General features: G+C 40.0%; 1 protein-coding gene across 2 annotated transcripts in view; it reads left to right on the top strand.

Annotated features, from left to right (window-relative positions):
* Nucleotides 1-25660, top strand: part of LYN (LYN proto-oncogene, Src family tyrosine kinase) — a 48798-nt gene that overhangs the window by 13504 nt on the left and 9634 nt on the right. Inside the window, exons 2-7 of one of the 2 annotated variants that reach the window (XM_072151890.1) lie at nucleotides 11271-11341; nucleotides 22253-22301; nucleotides 22379-22484; nucleotides 23389-23487; nucleotides 23565-23668; nucleotides 24683-24832. In XM_072151890.1, the coding sequence (XP_072007991.1) occupies nucleotides 11276-11341; nucleotides 22253-22301; nucleotides 22379-22484; nucleotides 23389-23487; nucleotides 23565-23668; nucleotides 24683-24832 (574 nt within the window). In that variant the 5' untranslated portion in view covers nucleotides 11271-11275. Of the gene's footprint in view, nucleotides 1-11270; nucleotides 11405-22252; nucleotides 22302-22378; nucleotides 22485-23388; nucleotides 23488-23564; nucleotides 23669-24682; nucleotides 24833-25660 lie in introns of both variants that reach the window. The other variant, XM_072151889.1, reaches the window with a different exon arrangement.

The following is a 25660-nucleotide window of genomic DNA, read 5'->3' as shown; positions in this document are numbered from 1 at the left end:
AGTGGCTGTAGACAGCCGAGTGATGGCTTATGTGGCTTTGGGAACGCTATGGTCATGGTGCTTGGTATTGGGACCGGAGGATGGGTCTACAGCTTGGCAGGTCTCCAACAGCTGGTGTGTTCAAGAAATTAATGGAGAGGCTGCTTGAAGAGGTTCCCCCAGAGGCAACCCCTGAGGTATATATAGGGATCCCTGGGCGATGTAGGATGGGGAGCCCATGATTGTGAACAGCCTGATCTAGGGATCACATGGAGGCACGTTGGTGCAAAATAACTTAGTTCTTTATTCAACTTTCAACTGCAGCCAACGGCCTAACATCAGCAGCAACTTGAGGAAGAGTTACTCACATCCTGATAATAGCTTCAGGCTGGGCTGGTAGATGGAGCCGAATCCAGAGAGTGGTCCTCTGCCCTGGGGCTTAATCTCCTGACTACCCCAAGGTGTTGGGCGGCTGGCCAGAGACACCTCTGCTTCCTGGTAGCGTGCCTTGATGGCAGCTCTGCAGGAGCTGCACACTGGACTTGCTTCTCACTCTGCTGACTAAAACCTGCTACTACTTCAACAATGTGCTCCCACCCACAAGGGGTTTTATATTCCCCTTGTCAGGTGGCAGCACTGTCCTACCAGCTTTCACCTTGCTTTACAATTAACTCTTGCCCTCCCTGGAAGTGCTTTCCAGCTGCAATCACAAAGATCAGCAAGGCAGTAGCTTCGGAGAGAGTTGCACAGGCTCACCAGATAGCTCCTGGCAAGGAGAGGGACATTTTCACAACACCTACCTAACCTATGCGATGGCAGGGTTGTTGCAGATGTAAGGGTGAGGTGTAATGTTTAGCTAAAAGAAGGGTGTAAGTTAGTTACTAGGGCTCTGTAGGAAGCCGTCACTAGCTTTATATGTGCAAATGCGGTGACAGGTTCCGTTTGAATCGTTTGGGAATTCTCGTTTGGAGAATGTGTGTTGTTAAAGTCCCTTGTGAACACTGCCAGCTCACAAAATCCTGAGGCTGTTACATAAACAATCAACTCTGATACACTTGCTGCAAACCAGCCCCTCCATTCAACCCGCTTAAAGGGGTTGGCCATAAAATTACCCATTTGCTTTTACTGCCTTGTGGATAATCTCTGATTATGAATCAAGTGATTCAGCATTTCTGCAACTTACTTTTGTTGTGTGTGCTGATGTTCCTTCATTCTTTATGTGTCTGAGCTCTGCTGAATAGGAGGAGCTGTAGCAGGAGATTATAACTCATCCTAATCCCTGGGTGATGTTATGAGGTCTGTCTAGAGCAGTGAGAGAGAGGGAGTTGTACATAAATGCAGAGGGCAGCATAGTGAGAAATAGTGATGGGAATTCTGGCTCTTCTTAGCGAGCTGGATCATAAGCTCAGCTCACTAAGAAGAGCCGGCTCACTGTGTGGAGTCGGCTTCTGTTGTTCTTGTAAAAGCCGGCTCGTTCGCGAACAACTCATCACTAGAAAAGGGAAATGCTAAAGCTTTCAAAGGAGGCAAAGCCACATGTACATATACGTATAAAGATATGTATAATGGTAGAGATTTATTGAAAAGTGCCCAACTCCTTTAAGCTCAGAACCAAATCCTAGATTGTAGTCTGCCTCAATTGTGTAAAAATGGTGTCCCAACCTAAATGCCTTTATGCTCTTTAACATGTGCCTGTGAAGTTCCCTGAACATTTTTAGATTCCTATCTGACTAATTTTTGTTTGGGGCTCCTCCCGTCCTAAACTCAAATCATCTACTTTACTTTACATTGCCCTAAGGCGATGGTGGTATGGCAATACTGGACCTGTATGTATCAAACCTGTCTGGTCAATTACATAAAAGAGTTTGGTTTCTAAATAATCCACTCCCTATAGCTGACCATTTTTACCTACTTAAAAAGCGAAACGTAACCTTATTAGTTTCCTGGAGTATCTTGAATTCTCCCGGGATATGTGACTGCTTCCCTCCACACTCTTACCCCTATGGCACACACCTACCTTCCCCTCACTACACTCAGTAGCTAACCCACAATGTATGGTGAGTGATGTAAATGTTTTTTTTTCTTTCTTTGGTTTTTCTGTTACTTGAAACGTGATAAGTAAAAAGAATTTATCACATGTCCTGTGTATAGGTGGTAAATGCTGTTTTGGGAAACCCCCACATAGAGATTTACTATGGGCTTGGGATATGTTGTTTATTGTGACATGGAATTTTTAAGCCTAACTTCCTCATCTCTTTGTGTGATTTCACTTGTTTGCTCTCCTTCCACTGGTTCGTTACCTACTAAAAGAAATCTATATAAGCCCTAGCTATTTGTGGTCCAATGTACATTACAGTCCTCTAGAAATGGTTGTCATGTACGTACAAGTTTTATTGTAGAAGATTGGACAATTTTTTCGTTGGTTTTCATGTCCTGTTTGGACATACTAGATATAATGGACGTTTTCTTCCTTTACTCTGGCAGAGAGGATAGATCTGTGCTCTGGCTGCTAATACAAGGAGAAGAAAATTGTGTACCTACATGGAAGGCTGTCACTCACAGTGAAGGACCACCCACTGGACTCCTAACGTGAGAGTCATCATTACTCTACTTGGCTTCTCTCGCTCTAAACACTTGAATTTTTAAAGAGCAGTCTTCTAAATTCTACCTACATGGTCCTATTTAGTTTTCTCTATATCCAACATGCTATATTTTTATGTGCGCTGTATATAGTGGCTCAGATGTGATTATAACTGCTATACATGTGCACATGGGTCATGTCCTTTGTTAAAAAAAAAATACATAATGTTGTAAGGCAAAAATGTAACCTCTTGCAATTTACTTGAACCATGTCCCTTCCTAAAGCATCATTTTAGTAATTCGTTACAATGTCCCTCCTAAATTGCTAAATGTCGGTATGTATTTTGTAGTCACTGGTTGGTTCAATCTATCTTCCCTTTTCGGAGTTAATTTTCCATTTAGAACAGGCTTTCTGGTTTTATGTTGCAAATACATCCTTTATTCCCAGTAACATAGTTATAAACTGTATCAGTGTTCATAGACCATATTTTGTTGTGTTCATTATATTTAAAATTCCAAATCTGGGCCACGATATATTTACTAGAGTTTACATTTAGTTGTGTCCCTATGTGCTGCTGTATAGGTGTATGCACAGGAATGTGTCATATCCATTACCAGCTGTAGGACGAGACCCCAGTACAATGAGTGAGAGCTGTAACCGATACCTGATAATGACAGGTAAATATACAGGTTATGTATCATCTACCCATCTCCCATGTATCTATCTCTCTATGGATCTCATATAATTTTATTGTTAATATCCTCATGCAGAGATATTTTCATCTGCCCATTTTCCAGATCTATAGATTTGATAGATGGATAGGCTGATTGATGGGAGATGGACCTGATACTGGCTGGAAACAACCAGTTGTCAGGGTTAGTACTAGCATTCTGCAGCTTCCTATAAATTACTATATTACTTAATGAAGATCTGCTTTGTTTTGTATGGATCACTCTCCATACAATCCATGTATCATCTCTATTTGTTCTGATACTGTGTATATGTAGTAGTGTGGTTCGATGTTCTATCTAAGTAGTAAGCTTGGTTCTGGTCCTGTATCTATTTAGTAAACTTTGGTCCCTGCTGTATATTTGTAAGAAGATTGGTTTGGTGCTGTATCTATGTCGTAGGATTGGTTTTGTACTGTAATACATTTGGTTATGTTATAGATTCTGTGTAACAAGCTTTGTTATATTACTGTTTTTATGCACTGAATGTCAGATCATTTAAAAACTCTAGATCAGTGGTGGCGAACCTATGGCACGGGTGCCAGAGGTGGCACTCAGAGCCCTTTCTATGGGCACTCAGGCCATCTCTCCAGGACAGAGTTCACCAAACACTCAATCTTCCTGCAGTCCCAGGCAAATTAAGAGTTGCTGCTCTCAGCGCAATTCGACACTTCATTGGCTGTTTGGAACTGCGGGAAACGTGAGAAGGTTTTGACAGAACTGCATTATCTTTGGAGGTCATCCTGCTGGACCCACCATTCTTCCTCTACAGAGAGACCCTGGAGAGAAGCTACAATGATAATCTGAATTTGCCCTCCTTCTATCAACTGGTGGCCTCAGGCGGCTGATACTATTGAAAGATGTGGAAGAACAGGTAGCAATAAGTTACTGCTTAAAATTCCATGTTGGCACTTCACAGTACTTAAATGGATTTCGGTTTTAGTTTGGGCACTCGGTCTCTAAAAGGTTTGCAATTACTGCTCTAGATCATCAGGAAGGCCTTAATCTCTTTAGAGCATGTGGCCCTGGAATATTGTGTAGTAATGGGGGGGGGGGGCATAACATTTGCTAGTTTGGGGCCCCCTAAAATTCCTAGTGGCACAAAATATAAATACGCAAAGAAAACCTATTCGGTCGAGCATGTAATCCTTAAAAAGAACTTTATATCATCCCAAACTCAACTTTTTATCAGAGGTACATTGATAGAAGGACAAAAAAACACACACAGTCCCTTTCATTGCACAAGTTATCTCCATTTTCCCTCTAGAAATGTTTTTATAATGCATAAAACACAGTACAATTTAGTACTGAGGCAATAGTAAAAATTTGCATAAATAATCAAGGAAGGTAGCAGCCAACAATATACTCATAGAAGGCTATCAGATATCATAATGTACTTATCTCGGGGGTATACTGATACGGTGTCAGCACAGCTGGATTGTTGGCGTCATCGTTTTGGGTGGGCTGATTGTAGTTAAAAATTAACAATAACTCCTAAGTTACAACTAATATAATTGTGGCACTTATGCTTCCTAGAATATTCTCTTCACAAACTATTAGATTACACTGGTGTATCTTTCAATCGTTTACTATGACACTATAAAGAAAGTGGCATGTCCATCAAGTCTAACTCGTACTCTTATGGCGTTCATTCACAAAAAATTCAAGAAACCCTATGAGGCAATTGGCCATTTCCCCATTTATTGGGGAAAATAAATCTCTTTCCGCTTCCAAAAATCAGACAATCTACAAAATAAAATGGCTATGAAATAGATGTATTGGAGCTTCACATTGGGGAAAAGGTTACACAACTCTCCTGATCCCTGCCATGACTTTTCCAGGGTCTCTGCTTTGCATTTCACACCCTACAGTAAATGGGGAAGGGGAAAAAAGAAAACAGAGACGATAGCGCTACCTAGCGCAAGGTTATCCTTTTTAGGAGATGGTTATTTAGGAAACATGGAGGTATCAGAATAACCTTTCGGAGTTGTGCTGATCATCAGGCACAACTCTGGTTTTCGCTTATAATAGGTGTGTTGCCGTAGCCCTGTCCTACCCCTGGCGTGACCTATGGCCTCTGGGGTATATTGCACTGAACCAGATGTATAGTGGTGCGTCGTGTGGCACACCGCTAATAGGAACAAATGGACGTATATGAACGGCGCTGACAAGTCTTCTGGAAATAGATCCTACTTTGAACGAAAAGAAGGTGTCAGCACCATTCATATATGTCCATTTTTCTCTATTGGCTGTGCGCCACATGACGCACCACTATACTGGTTCACCCGATCTGGTTCACCCTACAGTAAATGGCTACAATTTAGGTGTAGAACATATCTCTCTGTCATCAGGACCTGTGCCAGGATATTTTACTACCCCATGCTTTGGGCTGCATTCACATTCATTTTCTATTGATGGCTATTCTTGTTTAGTGTAGCCATGTTCAGGTGGTGGTCATGAAGTCCTTCTAAAATTGAGTTACAATACTATAGAGCTTGTATCCTATAAAAAATGAAATAACCAATAGTGTTAAGAGCGTTAAATAAGTCACATGCTTCACGAATCTCTGACCCATGATGGATATGCACTTAATTGTTCAAAAATAGCTGTGTCCGTACATATCTATCTTAGCAGCTGCTATGTATTTCCTTGCGTTCTCAAGTGTGAGCTTTTTTATTTTTCATATGTAGCGTATGATCAGAAGTTTTGTGGGTGGTTTGTCCAGTTTTATTCAATGCCAGTGGTTACTGTTTTACCAACTATTCAGTAATATTTCTATATCTTTATATTATTTAGACATGGGTTACTCTAATGTGGTGAACCAGTGCGCTGGTTTGATATTCACAAAAATATGAAAAAGCAAAATGCTTAATTGTTACAAACACTTCAGATTATCTGACTCCTGTCCATGCTATGCTTTACACAGAGTGCTGAAAATAAAATAAATGTAGTATAAATACTCATATACTGACTGATCAGCCATAAGTGAAAAATCATTGATTATCTTCTGATAACCTAAGAAATATATACCAGATATATAGCAGGACAAGCTTAAATATGTGAGCAACTTTTGGAGACCTAATGTGATGGGTTGTTGGTTTGACTTGACGATATGTCAGGAAATCTTGGTTCTTCACATACATTTTCATGCTGCAATAATAAGTAGCACCTAACTAAACATAGTTTTAGACCAAGTACCCTTTCATGTCTTGGTAATGGAAATATGTCCTTCCTCATAGGACAAGTTGTAGTCAGTGCTAAGTCTGATCCATGAAGCCCCTGCCGTGCAATATGAAAGATCTGTGCTCACATAATGGTGCCAGATACAACACGACTCCTTCCTGGTCTTGTGAAGTCTGTCTTTGCGGCACAAGGGTACTTGCACAATATTGAGTACTTATGGTGTTTTTTGGCTGATCACTGTGGTATAGTATCTCATGTGAGCTATTGAGGCGTCTCTGTGATTGTGGTGATCATGACATTCAAGGTGAAAGAATGAATGAAAAAGACACCTGGTGTAAGTTGGGATAAGCTTATAGGAAGTACTCTGCTTAAAGTAGAGTGGTTAGTTAACAGAAATTTAGTTTGACCAACATAGGACGATGTTTCAAACTTCTGGTCCATGGATTGAACATTCCTTGGAACCAGATTGACATTTATTAAAATTTGTATCAAACAACCAAGACCACCAACAATGGTGCAACAATGCCTATTGTAAGTGTCACTATGGGCACCATATACAGATAGTGGTGGTGATTCTGATGTGCTTCTCGTTGCTATGAAGTCATCATAGCCTGTATGTGTGTTCTGTTGAACGTTTTTTTTCCTTGACCAGATTTCCCCCTCCTTTCTCCTGTATCATGTACCGCATTTGTCCCAGAACTGGTTCCACTAGTTTTAATAGTTTCAGATGACAAGATCAACAGAAGTCCTTACATCACTGTGTAAACCTCCGTGCACAGCAGCCTCTTGTAGTTAATGTCTTTTTGTTTGTACATTACATAGATATGTTGATGGGGAAAATTGTGCCGGGAAATTCTGAAACCCAGTAAGATAATAAGTCTTCTATATACATTTCAACACAGCGTTACATACAGCTTGTTTTTTGAGAATGCAATTATTAAAGGGGCTTTAAGGATTTGAATACAAACCAGACCAAGTGATCAATGAACCTAACATCACAGGGATGTAAGGGATTAGCAGTACTCATCGGAGTCAGGGCGGCGCCAGCACTGGGCATATCCGGGCACCTGGGCTTATCCAGGGCTACTGGGGGAGCCCACATGAGGCTGTGGATAAGGAATCCTTTTGAGTGAGTGGGGATGTATCTAACAGGGGGTGAGGGGGGTTGTATATAAAATAACCATGTGGGGACTTTACATAAAATTACCATGAGGGGGCTATTTGGGTTGATAAATGATGAAATATTTTTGGGAACAGGAGACTATTAGTTTTTTAATTTTTAATTCTGCCACGTGAGTTCACTGTAAAGGGGCCTACTGAGGCTCTGTCGCCCAGGGGCCTTCTCAATCCTGGAGCCGGGCCCCGATCCAAGTGTTATTGTGCTTTAAAAGTGGTGATGTCTGACCCCCTTCAATCTGCTTCTGATGACCTATTCAAGGGTCATTTGATATTTTAGTCTTGAGGAAACCTCTTTTAAAGATCTAAAACCATCTAGCATGTTCTTCACATGTCCTATATCGCAAACTGAGGTTTGATATCAATATTGTCAACTAATCTATGATATTGGTAGATTATTTTTCCTTGGTAATGTAAATTATTTTTCCTTGGTAATGTAAATTATTTTTCCTTGGTAATGTAAATTACTTTGTAGTTCTTGAGTAGTTTGAATTAGTGTGTATAATTACCTGGTCTTGTGTAGTTTGTACAGTTCTCCACCCATCACAATAGCGACAGCTGCAACCACAAGGAAAAGAGAATATGAAAAAAATCTATTCAGTCCTGACTGTAAATATAAAGGACCTGACAGATCATTAACATTTAGAGGCTAGAAAATAGGGACAACTTTATTGAAGACCAAGAACAACCCTTCATGTCTTGGTAATGGAGATTCGTCCTTCCACATAGACACGTCACGGTGTAGATCTGCTGCTAACATCTTGGTCTTGTGAAGCTGTCTTTTTTTTTTAAAAAACAAAGGGACTTCACATAATATCGGGTTTTATTGGTCTTTAATGACTGTGAGTGTGTAATAAGCTTTCACTTGTACTACATACTATGTATCAATATGTTACAAATATATGACCACCTCTCTATACCTCCTAACTGATGCATATACACATAAATGCTGGGGCATAGCAACCAGGACTAGAAGTCAGAAGTACTGTCACTGCTCCAGCTAAGCCAGCAGGTAGGCTAGCATGTATAGAGGAGAAACTTAAGAATATTAATTTCTGCCCAGAAGCCTCCAAATACTTTAATCCAGCCCTGAACCCATCGACATCATGGTTCTTCTGGGGTATGAAAATATCTCCCTTGTTCCTCCCTGGCTCTGTCCGTAGTTGTACATGGTCAGAACAGCTGAAAGACTTCCCCTTGGGAGGGGGAATCCTACCATGAAGTTCCTTGGCCCTCCTGATCACCTTTTTACCATTTGAAAAATGTGTAGCTCATTTTTTTCAGGTTTTTATTTCTATTTTAACGTGGAAATGCCCTTTAAATTTAATCTGAGAGCAAAACTTCCTGTTTCAGTGCTGTCAACCTTATCAGCTCAACAAAACAAAAAAAGGAATTGAAAATATTTTGTAAGAAACATTTGCATGCACACAAAATGGCAAAAACCGAGCATGTGAAGAGAATTTACAAAGATGTTGTCATGAAAAAAGCTGATTTTACAGCTTGATGCAACCTATTCCAGCAAATGCAGAGGACGTAGGCCTAGTAGATGTGGTCCTCTGAGGACTCTGCTGTAGATCTCTGCGCGCAGTTTTACATTTTCACACGGTGACTTCATGATATTACCAGCATTTACTGTAAAGGTATGAAGCTCAGGAATCTGTAATATGCGGAGCATAATAACTGTTCACAGATCACTGGTTCAGATTCAGATCAAAGGTGAAGTATTACTACTACTTGTATAATAATATGGAACAAAATAATATTATTACAGCTGCTAAACTACAGGGTTAGTGTGATATGAAACTTAATAAAATAAAAAATGAATATAATATTGAAGAACATTTTCGGTGGAGGCCATTGCAGCAGGGGCGCAAGTTTGCAGAAATCTACATTCAGTACATGCTGCTTTTATTATGGCTTTGTTCTTTGGGAAACTTTGCTACAAGAAAATGTACGTTTTCAAAGAACAGTGTTCACACTGTTTTTCAGCGGTTTGGATTTTGCTTGTTTAGTTGCATTATTGTGAATAGCTACCGATTTTATGCCAGTTTGTAAGCTGCATGTACATACAGTATATCTAGACTTTTTGTGCTGGTTATTTGTGTCATCTGTTTTACTTTTTATATAGATTTTATGTTTTCTATTAAAAATCTTCATTGAAATCTAAATAAAAAGTGTTATTTTAGAGCAGGTTTTTTCTGATTGCATTACTGGGAAGTTGCGGTATTATTTGTTTTGTTTTATATGTACAGGCAGAGAATGCAAAATGAAAGAAATCCTGCGCCTTCACTGCATATTGAAATTGTTTATTTCATTATAAGAAATTGGTCTTTGTCTTGGTCTAATGATTCCCGTTTCTGTTCAAAACACAGAAAATGTCACTTGCTAAGTCCGGCTGCACACGGACGGTCTGTGGAAATGGGACTGTGTGCTGGACGGATCCCATGACAGAGCACAGTGCCTCGTAGTGAAATATGATGCAAGGAGTCCCTGCCTGCTAGACAAACAGCAGCTCTGACACTGATACACGTGGGTTCTGCTCTTAGGACGGCAGGCAGGGACTCTCTGCATCATATTTCACTCCTTGGATTATGTTGCACCCAACTTTGGCCTTTAGTTTCCGTGTACATAAGTTGTAAATATCACAGGTCGCAAACAACTCTCCTGTGGTCTTGTCATCAGCGTGCGAACGGCACTCACCTGGCAAAAACATTAGGGCTGCATGTAACAGACCAGATCAGATCTTGTGCATAAACCTATAGAAGTGCAAGCAGACATGTGCTCACTGTAAAAATAAATGGCTAGCACATGGTCATAATCCTAGTCCTGTGTCCTGCGAGTCCACAAAGGAAATCGACCGTCAATCATGATAAACCAGGGACACTTACTCATAGATTCAGGGACTGTGACTGTGTTAATCTTCTTAAATTTGTTATCCATGGCCTCCTTCCTTCTTAAATCATATTATGATAATGAGTCTGAGGGGTTGTTACACTGTCTCGCCATACCACCCTGCTCCTTCAGCATTTGTGCAGTGGGCAGAAAGTGCTGATGAAGCAGAGGGAGGGTGAGACAGTGTAACAACCCCTCAGACTCTTCGAAGAGAAAAAGAAGTGTGCCAATAGACAAAATTATGTAAAAAAAAAGTCTCCCCTCAGACTCATTATCATAATTTTAAAAGTAATTTGGGTTTCGGTCTTTTGTGTCATGGAATGTCTGTAACAAAGTTATAAAAAAAAAACACAATAAAGATGTTTTGATCAAAAAAAGTTCATTTGGAAGGAAGGAGGCCATGGATATAAAATTTAAGCAGATTATCACAGTCACGGTGTCTGGATCTTTGAATACGGGCGGATTCACACCGGCCTGGCCGCTGCATGTCCGTTCTGTTTTGTTTTGTTGATTCCGTTTCTTTTCAGTATCTGTTTATCTTTGTTATACTTCTGACGTGTTTTTTTTTTCCACACCCTTTAATAAACCAAATAAAAAGGGATTGGTAAAATGGCTTCAAAAATGGTCTTGTTAAAACCTTAACAGATTGAAGGTGTGGTTGCAGTCTGCTATTATTCTCTTACCGATATATCCAAATAAATCTCAACCATATTTGCCTTTTATTGTTTCAGAAAATATGGGAGCTATCAAATCAAAACGGAAACGCCCAACATCTCCAATTGGAAACGAAAAGAACTATCCAGTACGTAAACCGGATAAAACTATTTATGTACCAGATCCAACGTCCAATAAACAGCTCAGGCCAGTAAGTAGATAGACAAGGAGAGCATGCATTCAGTAGCGCCTCATATATTTTCATACTGTCACCAACCTTTTCCCATGTGCAGGAATGCTGGGTAACTTCTGTCTCTCCAACTGCTGGTGCTTTGGCCTTTTTAGGGGTTGTTCCTTAAAAACCGGGGACATTGGTCTATGCAAATCTAGGCTTCACTTATAACACCTCTTGCATGGATCATTGCATGATATTTTATATTCTTGGATAACAATTGTAGCACTTACTATTCATCATGTTTTTACTGTGTTCCTTATACATCTATGTACTATACTGGGTGTGCAAAACATTTGTACTCTCTTCTGTCCTGTGAAGGTACAGTGCTTGGTTAGTAAATATAGATATATACAGTCTGTGTAACAAAATCAAGCTATTCGTCAACCCCAAACAGGTAGGGGGATCTTATCTCCTCTGAACTCGGCATTCCCATAAATGGGGGTTCTGTTTCCTCTTGTTACAACAACATGGAGTTCCACAGTTGAACAGCCGCTATCCCTTATATTGAATAGAAGATATGGAAACAGTTGAACATTGTATTATGCAAAGTTTTTACACACCTTTTGCAAATGTTAGTGCTCTGTGATATATAATTTTTGTGTGTGTTGGGGGGGGGGATTAGAGCTGAAGTTTGCCTTGTAGAAATATTTCAACACTTTGTCACTTGATCCATTAATTTTATTTTTTACATGGCCTCGAAGGATAAACCCTCCGAAAACTATTAGCTTTGCATTTCCCTTTTTCACTTTCTTTATTCCAACAGATATATTTTTTTATTTCACATTTACACAGCCATATGAAGACTTTTTATCTGTGGAACAAATTGTACTTATATGTGTCACCATCTAATATACTGTGCCGTTCACTGGGAAACTGGAAATAAATTCCAAATACATTGGACTAGCAAATAATGCATTGTCACATAAGCTTTCTTCTTGTACTGTAACATATGGCGTTGTGTAAGGCATGTTTTTTCTGTAGGACAAGTTGACGTCTCATTCATATTATTTTGGGAAGAATGCAAATACGTGTTCCAAGGTGTTTAATGGAAAACAATACCTCTTTTTTTTCTACCTTGAAAGGCAGCCCCCTTAACACCAAGTATGACCTACAAGAAGTCTAAAAACATGATGTGGGATTAAGCCAAACCAGAATATCTATACCAGAAGGAACAGACTCCCAACTGTAGACAGCAGTGTTTCGACCTGGTTGGGTCTCCTCAGTACAGTGTAGGGAACTGGTTTGGCTGTGTGAGAGACTAGGGTCAGAAGGTAAGAGTTCTCCTTATGGAAAGTTTGCCAATTAAGGCCACCTTATAGGCGTGTGGAGACTTAAAGGACACCTGTCATCAGGTCTCTGCCACTTGTCCTGTCACCTCTACCTGTTGGAGCAGCTCACAAGGATCCCATCCCAGCCTTTATCTAGTTATTTCATACATTAATTATTGTAAAATCATCTTTTCTTTATTATGTAAATGAGGCTGGTCACATGGTCAGAGGCAGTGATGTCACCCCTGTTCCCCCTCCCCTCCCCTCCCCCTGCTCATGTCTGTGTGTAATGTATAGTAAAGCATGGCTAGTGTGTGTGCTGCATCTGCTGACATGCTGCATCCTCTTAATATACAGGTGAGAGACACAGACATCAGCTACACAAGTACCGGACATGTTCTGCTGTAACATGTCTGCCTGGAGCTGCTGTATCTCTCCTATACACACACATGCACACACAGGCTGCAGGGGGCGTGGCCACCAGCACCAGGAAGCACATCATTATACAGCCTCACATCATTATACAGGCTGTCAGTCAAGCACTGGGGGTGTGGCTGTGCCTCCCACTCATGAATAGAGTGGACAGCTTGAATATGCTAATGCTTCATTGGACATTTCACAGGTCATTTGCATACAGCTTTAGGACCTCATTGCTTAGGTTTACAGGCATGTAGAGGGACAATGAAGGGATAGAGGCAATGCTCTCTAATGGCAGTTTATGAAAATATATTTAGTTTAGGGGGGTTATTTTGCATGACGGGTTCTCTTTAAAGCCACCAAGGAGAATTTTGAGAAAGGTACTACCTGAGTGTTTTGGTTTTTTTTGTTATGACGTTTACCACATGGGATAATCATTTTTATATTTTGATTGGACGCTGGGAAACCTAATATGCTTTGGGAAAAGGGGAATGATTTCAAATTTTTTTTCCTGTTTTTTCAATTTTTTTTTTACTTTTTTTAGGCCTGGACAGTTAATGGTTATAATACACAGACAACTGCCCTATATGGAGATGGCTCGGTCTTTGAGCCTCTCCATAATTGCAACATAATTTGTTGCTGGACAGAGTTAAAGAGGTTGATCCAATGATGGCGATCTATCATTTTAGAGAGGTTTCCATATGTATCTATATGTACCTGTTCCTGCTGCGCTGGGCAGCAACAAAAACAGAATACAGGTGCACACGGGGGCACTGCACAAAGAAACTCATTTAGTTATAGATAAAAACCAAATTTTCTCAAAAATTGTTGCTTTTAAATTGACATTTACTTGTAGTATGATTTGGGTGCTGCTAACATTGAGTCCTGGGTCTATTTCCCGAATGAAATAGCAATTCAGTAAGATCCACTATCACACACTATGTTATCGTATTTTTTTTAATTTCGTATTGAAATACATTAATTAATTGGATGCTGCCCAATCAATTGTTGCCCCCAGGGGATCCATGTGTATAGGAGCCCTGGATGGTGACCGTCACACATAAGCATCTGTTATATTGTCTTGTAAAGTGCAGTGAGGAAGGAAAGGGACAGAGTCGGTGAGAAAGCCTTACTCTAATGAAACTTGGCTATTTATAACTTGTTTTGTATGGGGAAGTACATTTTTTTTTCTTCTCTAGAGAGCAGTGCAAAAAAATTTAGTCTTGCAACCAAGTGTATTCTATAGACTGGAACAAAAAGTCCAGAATTGCACTTCTGAGTGTGTTCATTCTTTGCAACATCACCCAGGACCCTGACATTCAGCTACTCAGCAGTAATGGAGGCTTCCAGCACAGCATTGAACAAAACCTAAGTACATGTTCGAGCGTCGAGAGCAGCTCAGAATCTGTGAGGAAATAAGGTTTTGTGTTCTAGGTATAGTCCGACTATATGATTGGCATTCTGTTTTGGTTACTACAAGTATAAAGTTGGTGTTCTCTCTTTGACCACACTATTTTTTGGGCATAGTCATGGCACAGCTAATTTTAGGCCTCTGAAGAGAATATGTTGCTACAGACCATATAATAATCAATGAGGAAGTAGTCTGAGTACGATACGTGTGGGGAGCCTCTCGCCCCTGCCTGGGTCATGCCGCCTGTTGGTCTGCCGGCCTAGTTTGCTTATTCATTAATGTCAAGCCATATGGAATTGTATTTGGATTTCTTTATGGTTGACTTTATCATATATATATATACTAGGTGGAAGCGTTTCCTCTGTAGAATTGCTTACTTGTTAATATCAGTTTGGTTCTACAGTTATATACATAGACCTGATATGCTTTATTGGGCTATATACTCTATTTCACCATATTTTGACATTGTGTGGTATCAGACCGTTTTGGGAGGGCTTACCACCACAATTTCTTTGGGACAGAACATGTTGTTTAGGGTGATCGACACCATGACCACCTTTGCCTTTTGATTCTTTGTATTGCATTTATAGGTGGTTATTGGCAATCCAGTGTCTTAAATAAAGATTGTTGTACCTTTTCTGAAACCGGAGAGCCGTATGTAACACATTCTTTTCTCTAGTTCTAATTGTATGTGATTTCTTTATGTGCTGGCTCATGTTTTATTAGGCTTTGCACACCATTTTATATTTGTGTTGACCTTATAATAATCTTTATTTATATAGCACCATCATATCCCGTAGACCATCTATTCAGAACATGTCTGTAGCACCTTTGTAGCAATAGCTTGGGGCTTGCTAAGAAATAAGGGATAAGGTTAGCGAGTGGAATATTTGCAACATGAGCCGTGACATTTAACATATAGGTTTCCATGTCAGAATTTCTTGAAGATCAGGTAGCTATTATTGCAGCCCTCGTATAATAGCTGATATGAGTCTCAAAACAAATAAGCTTGATTGTTAAATGTTATTATGGCGCAGGATAACACAGTGTACGCTTCTGTGGGAAATATGACTAAGCCCAGCTGCTACTAAGCCCTCCGGGCCTAGACCTCCTGATGTATAAGCCGGCAATGCTGTCCTGGCAGCCAAAACTACACATGGTCCGATGTGGTGTAGTTTGGGGAAAAGAACAGCAAACGTTCAGGCCTGAAGTGTGCAGGGCAGGAACGCCCCATAACAGCCCCCATTGCTGGCGTCTGGGCCCTCTTCGTGCCCGGATCTATGAGTAAGTATCCCTGGTTTATCGCGAGGGATTTTGACTGTAGATTTCCCTTAATCTGGCACAGCAGAAGACTATCCGATTAATGTGTGGTATAGTTTGAAAAGATTCAGTCTAAATTAATATTTTTCCTAAGCCTTGGAGTCCAGTGGGTAGTCCATATTACAAAAAAAGGGGACCAATTGTCACGGCAGGGGGTTGGTTACATAGGAGAATGCAAAGCTGTCTTTGACAGAGAAGATGCCCATATCCGGACAAACAAAATTGTATCTTGTTATAAAACGTCACTTTTATTAAATGTCAAAATAAAATAAGGAAGAATTGTGTGGACGTGTTTACTGCAAAGCGCTTTAGAGAGTTGCAATTAAGAACACAGTAGAGTCGGCTCCATAGATCAATGAGGAGTATACACTCGCTATTAGTATGTCACATAGACATCATGCCTGCATTATAAAATCCCGAAGGCATAGCTATAACGTGAGGAGTAAAGTAGTAGACTCCGCTAGATCTCCAGCACTCGGGGTAAGCCCCTACGTAGCTCGGTCTAAAAGGTTGTGGCAAATAATCGACTATTCATGGTTATAACAGAGGCAATGCTACTTAGATTTCATAAGGCGTCATACTAGTATTCATGTATGAGAGGCAAGAGACCGGTTAGTGCTGACCCCCTTAGGTGTACGTGGGTTGGTCATATAAAGTGACCAGAGCCCTACACAGCAGGAGTCTGTAAATAAGTAGCGTATCACTGGCCTCACTAAGCTAAGACTCAGGGCAGCAAGCGGGATCTACATATACTGTGAATTTGACTCAGAGCCTAACTAATACTGCTGATTAAAAGGAAATAACACATAAGCCCCCCCGACATGTTTCACCAGCAATCTGGCTTCATCAGCCATACCCCTGATGAAGCCAGCTTGCTGGTGAAACATGTCGGGGGGCTTATGTGTTATTTCCTTTTAATCAGCAGTATTAGTTAGGCTCTGAGTCAAATTCACAGTATATGTAGATCCCGCTTGCTGCCCTGAGTCTTAGCTTAGTGAGGCCAGTGATACGCTACTTATTTACAGACTCCTGCTGTGTAGGGCTCTGGTCACTTTATATGACCAACCCACGTACACCTAAGGGGGTCAGCACTAACCGGTCTCTTGCCTCTCATACATGAATACTAGTATGACGCCTTATGAAATCTAAGTAGCATTGCCTCTGTTATGACCATGAATAGGCGATTATTTGCCACAACCTTTTAGACCGAGCTACGTAGGGGCTTACCCCGAGTGCTGGAGATCTAGCGGAGTCTACTACTTTACTCCTCACGTTATAGCTATGCCTTCGGGATTTTATAATGCAGGCATGATGTCTATGTGACATACTAATAGCGAGTGTATACTCCTCATTGATCTATGGAGCCGACTCTACTGTGTTCTTAATTGCAACTCTCTAAAGCGCTTTGCAGTAAACACGTCCACACAATTCTTCCTTATTTTATTTTGACATTTAATAAAAGTGACGTTTTATAACAAGATACAATTTTGTTTGTCCGGATATGGGTATCTTCTCTGCCAAAGGCAGCTTTGCATTCTCCAGTGGGTAGTCCTACACTTCCCTGCTTGACTCTCCATATAGACGTCAGTCAGTGAGTATTACCACCACCTCCTAGGCATTACAAAAGCAGGCATTTGAAACTATCAAAAAAGCACATTGTATTCTTCAAACTATATATGGTTCTGTTCCTGCTCTATAAAAAGTTCACGCTGATAGTACTGCTGAGAGGTCACTGCATTATAGCAATAGTTAATTTTTTTTCTCATTTAAACCAGGGCATATTGCATAGCAGTTTTCTTAAAAAATAATTTCCACATCTGTCACTGACTTCCTGTGTCACTGACCACATGCGCTAAACATGTAGTAGACACTATGGCAGGGAGCAAAGAGAGAAAGCCACAAGATATAATTTAGAGGACGAAGGTTTGGAAAAAAAATATATTATTCCGCAAATCAATATTATTTTTTAGTATAATTTCCAATATACTTTCTGTATCAATTCCTCAGAGTTTTCTAGAGGTTTCTATAGAAACCTCCTATGTTTATTTCCAGTGGATAGAAAATTGTCCATGGTCATGTGATGTCACACAGGTGCAACGCTCGTAAGTAGTCAGAGCTGTGTGATACTAATGAGCCGTGCACGTGTGACATCACATGACCAGGGATTTTTTCTATCCACAGGAACCAAACAACAGAGCAATGAAACAGCTAGCAGAGATCTAGAAATCTAGGAATTGGTATACAAAATATATTGTAAAACTTATCATTACACAAACAATTACACTTTTATATGGTGAAATTTGAACAAAAGCGAACCTGTCAACAGGAATGTGATTTTTAGTCAGTGACAGATTCCAATAGCCTCTTCAATGCTGACTTTAAAAATACCTTTGTCAGCATTCTGATTCCTTTCAGCAGTTTATAATAGTTTATTTTACATTTCTGTTTTAAAACGCACTGAAAATGCATACTTTTTTGCATGTTTACCATGTGTTTGGCTGGTCAGAATCTGATTTTCTTCATTTGTGTGTCAGGATTCGGGATCAGTGGATCCTCTGGACCACTGCGGGAAGTGGAGGTGGGACTAGCCAACACCTGGGACCAGAATCTAAGTGGCACCTGGTCTTCACCAGAGCCCACCGCGAAACGGCAGGGTCTTGTTGCGGCGTGGTGCCACCAGGTCGCTCCACAGGTGCGACTAGCCTGCAGTGGCAGCCAAGGTCGAGGTACCTTTGAAGGAGACTGCCTCGTAGTCAGGTTCAGGCAGAGATGCAAGGTCAAGTCTAATCCAGGGTCAGCAATGGGAGGTCCAGGCAGAAGGGAAACAGAAACACAGGAACGGACTGGAACACACAGGAGCACGGGAACAGGAACACATGGGAGCATGGGAACAAGAACGCAGGAACACGGGAACTCAGGAGCAGGAACAAACAGCAACAGGAATGCGGGATCCTGGGGCTGGCTATATACCGGGGGATATGGACTGGGGGGCAGGTGCTGGCTATATACTATGGGGCAGGGTCCGGCAGGCTTTATACTGGGGAGAGTGTGACCAATGCATTTCCCACCCTTGGCTTATACTCGAGTCAATAGGTTTTCCCAGGTTTTTCCCAGGTCCTCGGCTTATACTCGAGTATATACGGTATCTTAATTACTGAAATGATTCAGAATGCTGACAAAAGAATCTTTAAAGTCAGTATAGCACAGGGTACTGGAACCTGTCACCAGCTAAAAATTACATTCCTGGGGACAAGGAGATTGACCATCTGAAATGTATTTACTAAAGAAGGGCCAACGGTATATTCCCCATGGCGGCATCATCCATAAAGTGTGTTTTATTTTTAATATGTCTTGGTATGCTTCCCTCCATGCTCAGTGCCACCCTTTGTGCCCTGAGGGGGAATGGGAGCAACTGGCAGAGCATCCCTGACACTTTCCTAACATTGCAGACATGCAAGGAGTCATCTCTGCAGAGCTACTTGGGGGTTGTAATGGCCTCAGCCTCCGGAGCTCGGAGATGCTATTACAAGCCCCCAGTAAACCCTGCAGCAAATTATCATACTATTAAAAAGCACATTTTTATGGACAAAGGAAGCATAATATGAAATATAAACACTTTATGGATAGATAACTTAGATCACTAAGTAGATTTCTCCAGATTGTAGATTTACTTGAAGGATCTTTTTTCTATGAGGTATAGGAAACCCTGAGTATTCCTCTCACTCATTGGGGGTCATTTATCTTATCTCTGTTTGTCTTTTTTCCATCTGCTTCTTTGGTAATTTAGCAATCTCACCTTTTCTTGCGTTACATGGGCTTTTTTAGAGCTCTTTTTGAGACATTTGTTACAACTATCTAAAAAATGTCTCAAGTCATTTATTTCCATTTTCTAAGTTCTCCTTAAGTATAGTTCCATCTGGGGTTTTTTGCTGCAAAAAAATGTTTTAGACTATTTGAAATAATAAATGTAATTTGTGACATTTGGAACAAATATAAAGATAAATGACCTCCATTAAAATACAAGATCAGCCTCATGCACACGAACATATGTCCGCCGTAGCCGGGGGGGAAGGGGGGGGCATACATTGGCACTCGGGAGAGGAGGAAGAGGCGAGTGCCCCGCCCCTCTCCATAGAAAATAGTAGCCCCACAGCCGTTGATACGGCCAAAGCATGCTCCATCTTTTTGCGGCTATGGTTCGGAATGGTGAGCACTTGTTGTGCTCACTGTACCGAGCCCGGGCGCCATAGTCGTCTTTGCTGGATGTATGTAAGACAGTAGTGTGCATGGAGCCTTAGGAAGACTGAAGTATAGAATACTATAGCTATACTTTTATTAACCCTAAAATTTTGGCTTTGCTCTCTTAAAAGTGATTCCTTAGCAATTATAATTTTAGCAGATGACTTGCATTTCCCAGCAAAGCAGGGGAACAACTTCTTGTTTTGCAGAGGAAGTATATGATTGTATCTCTATCTTGCACTACAATAATAATCTATGACATTCATTGCACTATTTAGTGCATCCAAGAAGACATATGTTCCCACTGACACCCATGAGTTCTCAGAGTATTAACATTCAGTTGTATAGACTGTTGCACGTTTCTGAATGGCTAGCTTTTCACCATCAGTTTGTGAAGGCAGACATTGTGGATGACTGTGTTGAAATGTCAAATCTCTGATCAATTTATGCATTGACTTTTTACTTTAGGCTTTTCATGGGATGAAGACTAGACATTATGGTTTGATATGACCTACAAAATGTATCAAATACTTCATGGCAGATCAGCCTTTTAAAGGGAACCTGTCACCAGCAATGTCATTTTTAGCTTCTAAAAGGTTCCAATAGTCTCTGCAATTATGGGTTTTAAAATACCTTTGTCGGCGTTATGAATCATTTAAGTACTTTTATGAATGTATATTAGATATTAGCTTGCTCCCTGCTATCACCATCCGGTGAGTCATGGGGAAGAGGGCAGCTCCAACATTCCAATTCCCCGTCTCGTCAATTCTCCTAATGTAGGCAGGGGGGTGAGCAGGGGAGCTGTGGAGGGAGGCGTGGAGTAAGGAGGAGGGGAGGATGAATAAAGGAGACTCTGGCCATTGGAACTGCCCATCCCTTCCCCTTTGACTCTCTTGGTTGTACTGGTAAAGTGTAATATACTTTTATAAAGTACTTAAATGATTCAGAATACAGATAGAATTATTTTTAAACTCATCATTGCAAAGGCTTTTGGAACCTGTCGCAGGTAAAAATAAAATTACTGGTGACAGGTTCCCTTTTAGGAGATATCTGAGTATCTCTTTCACACCAACAATTTTTCTATCCTAGCTCTGACCCTGATAAATTTTGGCAGCACCGATATCCATTACAACCGATGAAGTCATTTGCATATTTTTGAGGTTTATTTTTTAAAGTCCATAAGAAAAAATATTGTTGCAAGCACTTATATTGTGCACCATCGGACTGTCATGAGCTGATGCCTATTAGGATGTTTTTAGAAGGTTTTATATTTTAAGTTTCGCATGTTTGGTTTCCCCCACAACCAAAATGATCCCAAAAATAACATTTCACATACTAATATACTGAACACTGTAAAAAAAAACCACAAAAAATATTTAAATGTAAATGTAATATCGGAGGTGTGAACTTCGCCTCAGACACACCCATATAACACGGAGGTAACACACAATTTCTTTATACAGTTGTATAAGAAATATTAAAGCAGTCTGATAACAAAGATGCATTAGAAATGGAATGGTATAAGGAATACAAGTATCCAAAAATAGACATGTAAGAATTGGTGAGAAGTCCACGATAAAGGAAATCTACCATCAAATCAACCATGATGAACCCGGGACACTTACTTCCCTAGCACTTGTACACAGGGAGCAAGGGGTGGGGGGAGGTGAAACAGTGTAACACTCTATAAACTCACATCACAGAGGGGCTAGGGTAGCCCCTCGGGCTCATTAGCATAATTCTAAAAGTGAAAGAGGCCATGTGTTACAAGTACAGGTTTATTTTTTTTTAATCTCTCAGCAGCCCGTCTGATTAATTCAGACAACCTCTTTAATGGAGAGTCCAAGTTCCAGTAGAATAGAAATAATGATTGAGAATTTCTGAGCATTTAATAATTAGTGGTGAAGATGAATATACAGAATACTTGACGTTATGTTCACTAGTCTCTGCTCTATACTTCTGATTCCTAAAAAAAACACCTCAGTCTTCCCCCGCTGTGGTGCTATCGTTCCCTATTAGCATGTGATACCTAATGCTTCTGGCTAAATCTAGCCTTGTTCTTGGTGGATTTGGTTTCCCATTAACTAACACCTCATAGTGGTCTCCATTGATTTAAGCATAATGTGCCATTGCATCTCGCCCCATTGTCTTCTTGTGTTTGTTTTGCAGTCAGACAATAGAGGAAGTCTGTTACCTGGAGAAAGGATGATAATAGCGGGTAAGTCTTGAGAGAAAAGACGTCTGATGTTTTCCTCTGCTACATGTAATACAACTTTCTTATTTCATTAACATCAGAAGCGGAGGAGTCTGGGAATATTGTAATAGCGTTATACCCATATCAAGGGATCCATGAAGATGACTTAACATTCAAGAAAGGAGAAAGAATGAAAATACTTGAAGAGTAAGTGTTGTGAAAACAGTAGTGTTTCGTGAGATGTGGGGGAATCTGGTTTTGAGATACACATTTTCCTTTCTTATCTCAATCTTAGGCCCAGTTCACATCTTCACTATCTCTTCAGTTAGTTGTATCAGTTGTTGTGAGCTAAATCCAGGGTAGTCAAATACACAGAACACATAGAAGTCTTTCCAGTGACTACAGAGGTATAATGGACTATAACTATATATAACTACAATATAACTACAGGTATAATGGAAATAGTTGCACTTGTTGGTTGACTTTGACCACTCCTGGTTTTGGCTCACAATAACTGATGCAAATAACTGAAGACCTAACAGAATTGGGAAATGACCCTTAGCTATACTGTCTAGCTTCCCCTTTTTAAGATTGTGGTGTCTTATTAAATGCATGGGGTGGATTTTGGGTTGCAGTTTAAGGCTTGCAGTGAAGAGACTGTAAATGCTGCCATTTATTACAATCTTTACTCAGGAAAATCCTTTTATGGACAGGTTCTGTTCTACAGGACTGGTGCATAGCAAATGTGGTGCCAAAATACAAATAAACAAAATATGATCCTGGAAGCTTCAGACCTGTGATTTTGGTATAAGGGTTTGTTAGAGATGCTATCCTGGAGTATCTCCCTGTGCATAACCTTATAACCCAGCATCAGCATGGGTTTATGAGGGATTGATGTGACCAGTGGAGTGCTACAGGGTTTTGTGTTTGAGCTCCCATCTTTTTAATATTTTTATTGAAGACCTTATAGAGGGTTTAGTGGAGTTTACATTTTTGCAGATGATACTAAGCTCTGTGAAGTAATTAATACAGAGGCTGATAGTATAGTTTTACAGAGGGATTTGAGGAAACTCACTCTCCTTCTTTTGACTCTTTCTGATTTTCCTTACAGACATGGAGAATGGTGGAAAGCAAAGTCCTTATCAAACAAAAAAGAAGGGTACATACCCAGCAACTATGTGGCCAAAGTTAACACATTAGAAACAGAAGAGTAAGTTATTTGGATTTATGGTGAAACCATTTCTGATGGAGTCTCCTCAGATGCTTAAAATATGATTTCTTTTACAGGTGGTTTTTCAAAGACATAACAAGAAAAGATGCAGAAAGGCAGCTGTTAGCCCCTGGGAATGCCGCTGGGGCATTTCTTGTCAGAGAGAGTGAAACCCTTAAAGGTAACAGAAATGAGCAGACATAGTGGCTATAATGGTACCATTAATATTCCGAATCGTGAAGTACAATTCATTTATATTCATTTATTCTTAGAAATAATTACTACCGATGTAAATAATCACTTAATCTGACTAGGAGTAGAAGTGTTGTTTCATAACCAATAATTTAGAGAATATCCAAATTTTTTCAAGCCAAGCTCCCCGCAGAGGTTAAAAGCGTATCTAAACTTTTGAAGCAAACTTTTGTTTTTATTTCTAAAATTAATATTGCAGGTTATAATAGTAAACTTTATAATATACTTGATATAAAGAACTTTCTATGTGCCGTTTCCTGCCCTTTCTCCTGTAGAGGGCAGTGTATTTACTTAGCCTTCTCAGCTCCATCCACTTCAGACAGATAAGGCGGCTAATGAGTAACTCTTTCCATATCCAGAGAATATTTTACTTGATGATTCAGCTCTGTGTGGAGATAACTCTTTACACAAAGTTCCTGGATAGTCTTAAGTCATTAGACACTGTATCAGGTTCCTTTATTTTAGAGCTCTTAGTGGGTTCAGGTCAGAAAGCGGATTAACAGAAACTGCTTAAATAAGGAAGAAAGGCAGGGGAAAAAGGAGGACTATTTGCTATTTATTTATAACGTTTAGTTACACTTAGTCTTTTTCTAAGTCAAATACTGGCCAGACATTGTGTTATTCCTCATGTACACACACTTGTTATAACCTGGGGTACTTTCAATTTCTAATTGGAAAATGGGAAGAGCAGAAGTAAAAGTATTTGCAAAAAAGGCCTTTGATTTTAAATGGCTTTTTAAGGCCTGTCAAATACTTTCTGAACATCAGCTTATCCATATAGTTATGTATTGTTGGGACAGTGTAAATTCAAGACAAAACCACCTACAGAATTACAGACCATTACAGAGCAGTATTGTTCTTTATAAATCTCAAAATAATAGAGGCCTGCTGTTTAGTAAGTGAGGTCTAAGTATTCTTAAATCCTTTTTTTCTCTTTTATCAGGCAGCTACTCCTTGTCAATAAGGGATTTGGATCCAAAGAGTGGTGACATCATCAAACACTACAAAATTAGGACTCTTGACAATGGCGGATATTACATTTCTCCAAGGATTACATTCCCCTGCATCAGTGACATGATCAAGCATTACCAAAGTAAGTTGTGCATTCTCTGATTTTTTTGTGATTTTTTTTTTTTGTCAAAACTAATGTTTTTAATGTAGTTTTTATGTTAAAGGTGTTTGCCCATGGAAGTAAGTTCTCACATTATAATCCCCTAGTGATGTTTACATAAAAAAGATAATTTTAACTCCCTTAATTTACAGTCTTACTAGTTTTATTGATGACACACTCCAGCTTGGCTATATATCTTGGCTATAAACGACACAGTCAGCCCTGCTATACCTTCTTCCCCTGTTATCACGATCTTTTCTTCTCTGTACTTTGTAGAGTAAGTTTCTGCTCAGTGCAGCCTGCCAGTAGGAAGTGCCTGTGTCTGAGCAGGTCTTGTAATGGAGGGGGGAGCTGGATGCAGAGCACTGCAGTGTGCAGACAGGAGAAGCTATTCATGAGAAGAATCTGCCATGCCCGACCATAGTCAGAAGATTTATGGTCGGATCCTAGGGCAACCCAAATTGTATACACCAGGATTGATAGAGACAGGTTGGAATTATATCTGCGAAATGCTGTATTTTTGTTAATATCAGTGAATTAGAGAATTTGTTATTTTGTTATCCTGAGTATATTTAAGAAACTTGTCTTCATGGGACTACCCCTTTTAAGCAACTCGGCAATTGAGCCTAGGGGTTTGCATTGTCTTTTTGTTCTAGTTTATATAGAGATTTTTTGTCAGTTACACTATTATACTGTTCCATAAAAAATACATTTGTAGATGAAGTCACACAACTTCACAGTGTTATAGATCTGCCGAGGATATGCAGACTGATTATTAATATCGTTCATAGTGGAGAATTCATTCCTGGA

This window comes from Engystomops pustulosus, chromosome 5, assembly GCF_040894005.1.
Source record: "Engystomops pustulosus chromosome 5, aEngPut4.maternal, whole genome shotgun sequence".
In the NCBI taxonomy this organism is placed as follows: Eukaryota; Metazoa; Chordata; class Amphibia; order Anura; family Leptodactylidae; genus Engystomops; species Engystomops pustulosus.
This window is presented reverse-complemented; position numbering and strand designations above follow the sequence as displayed.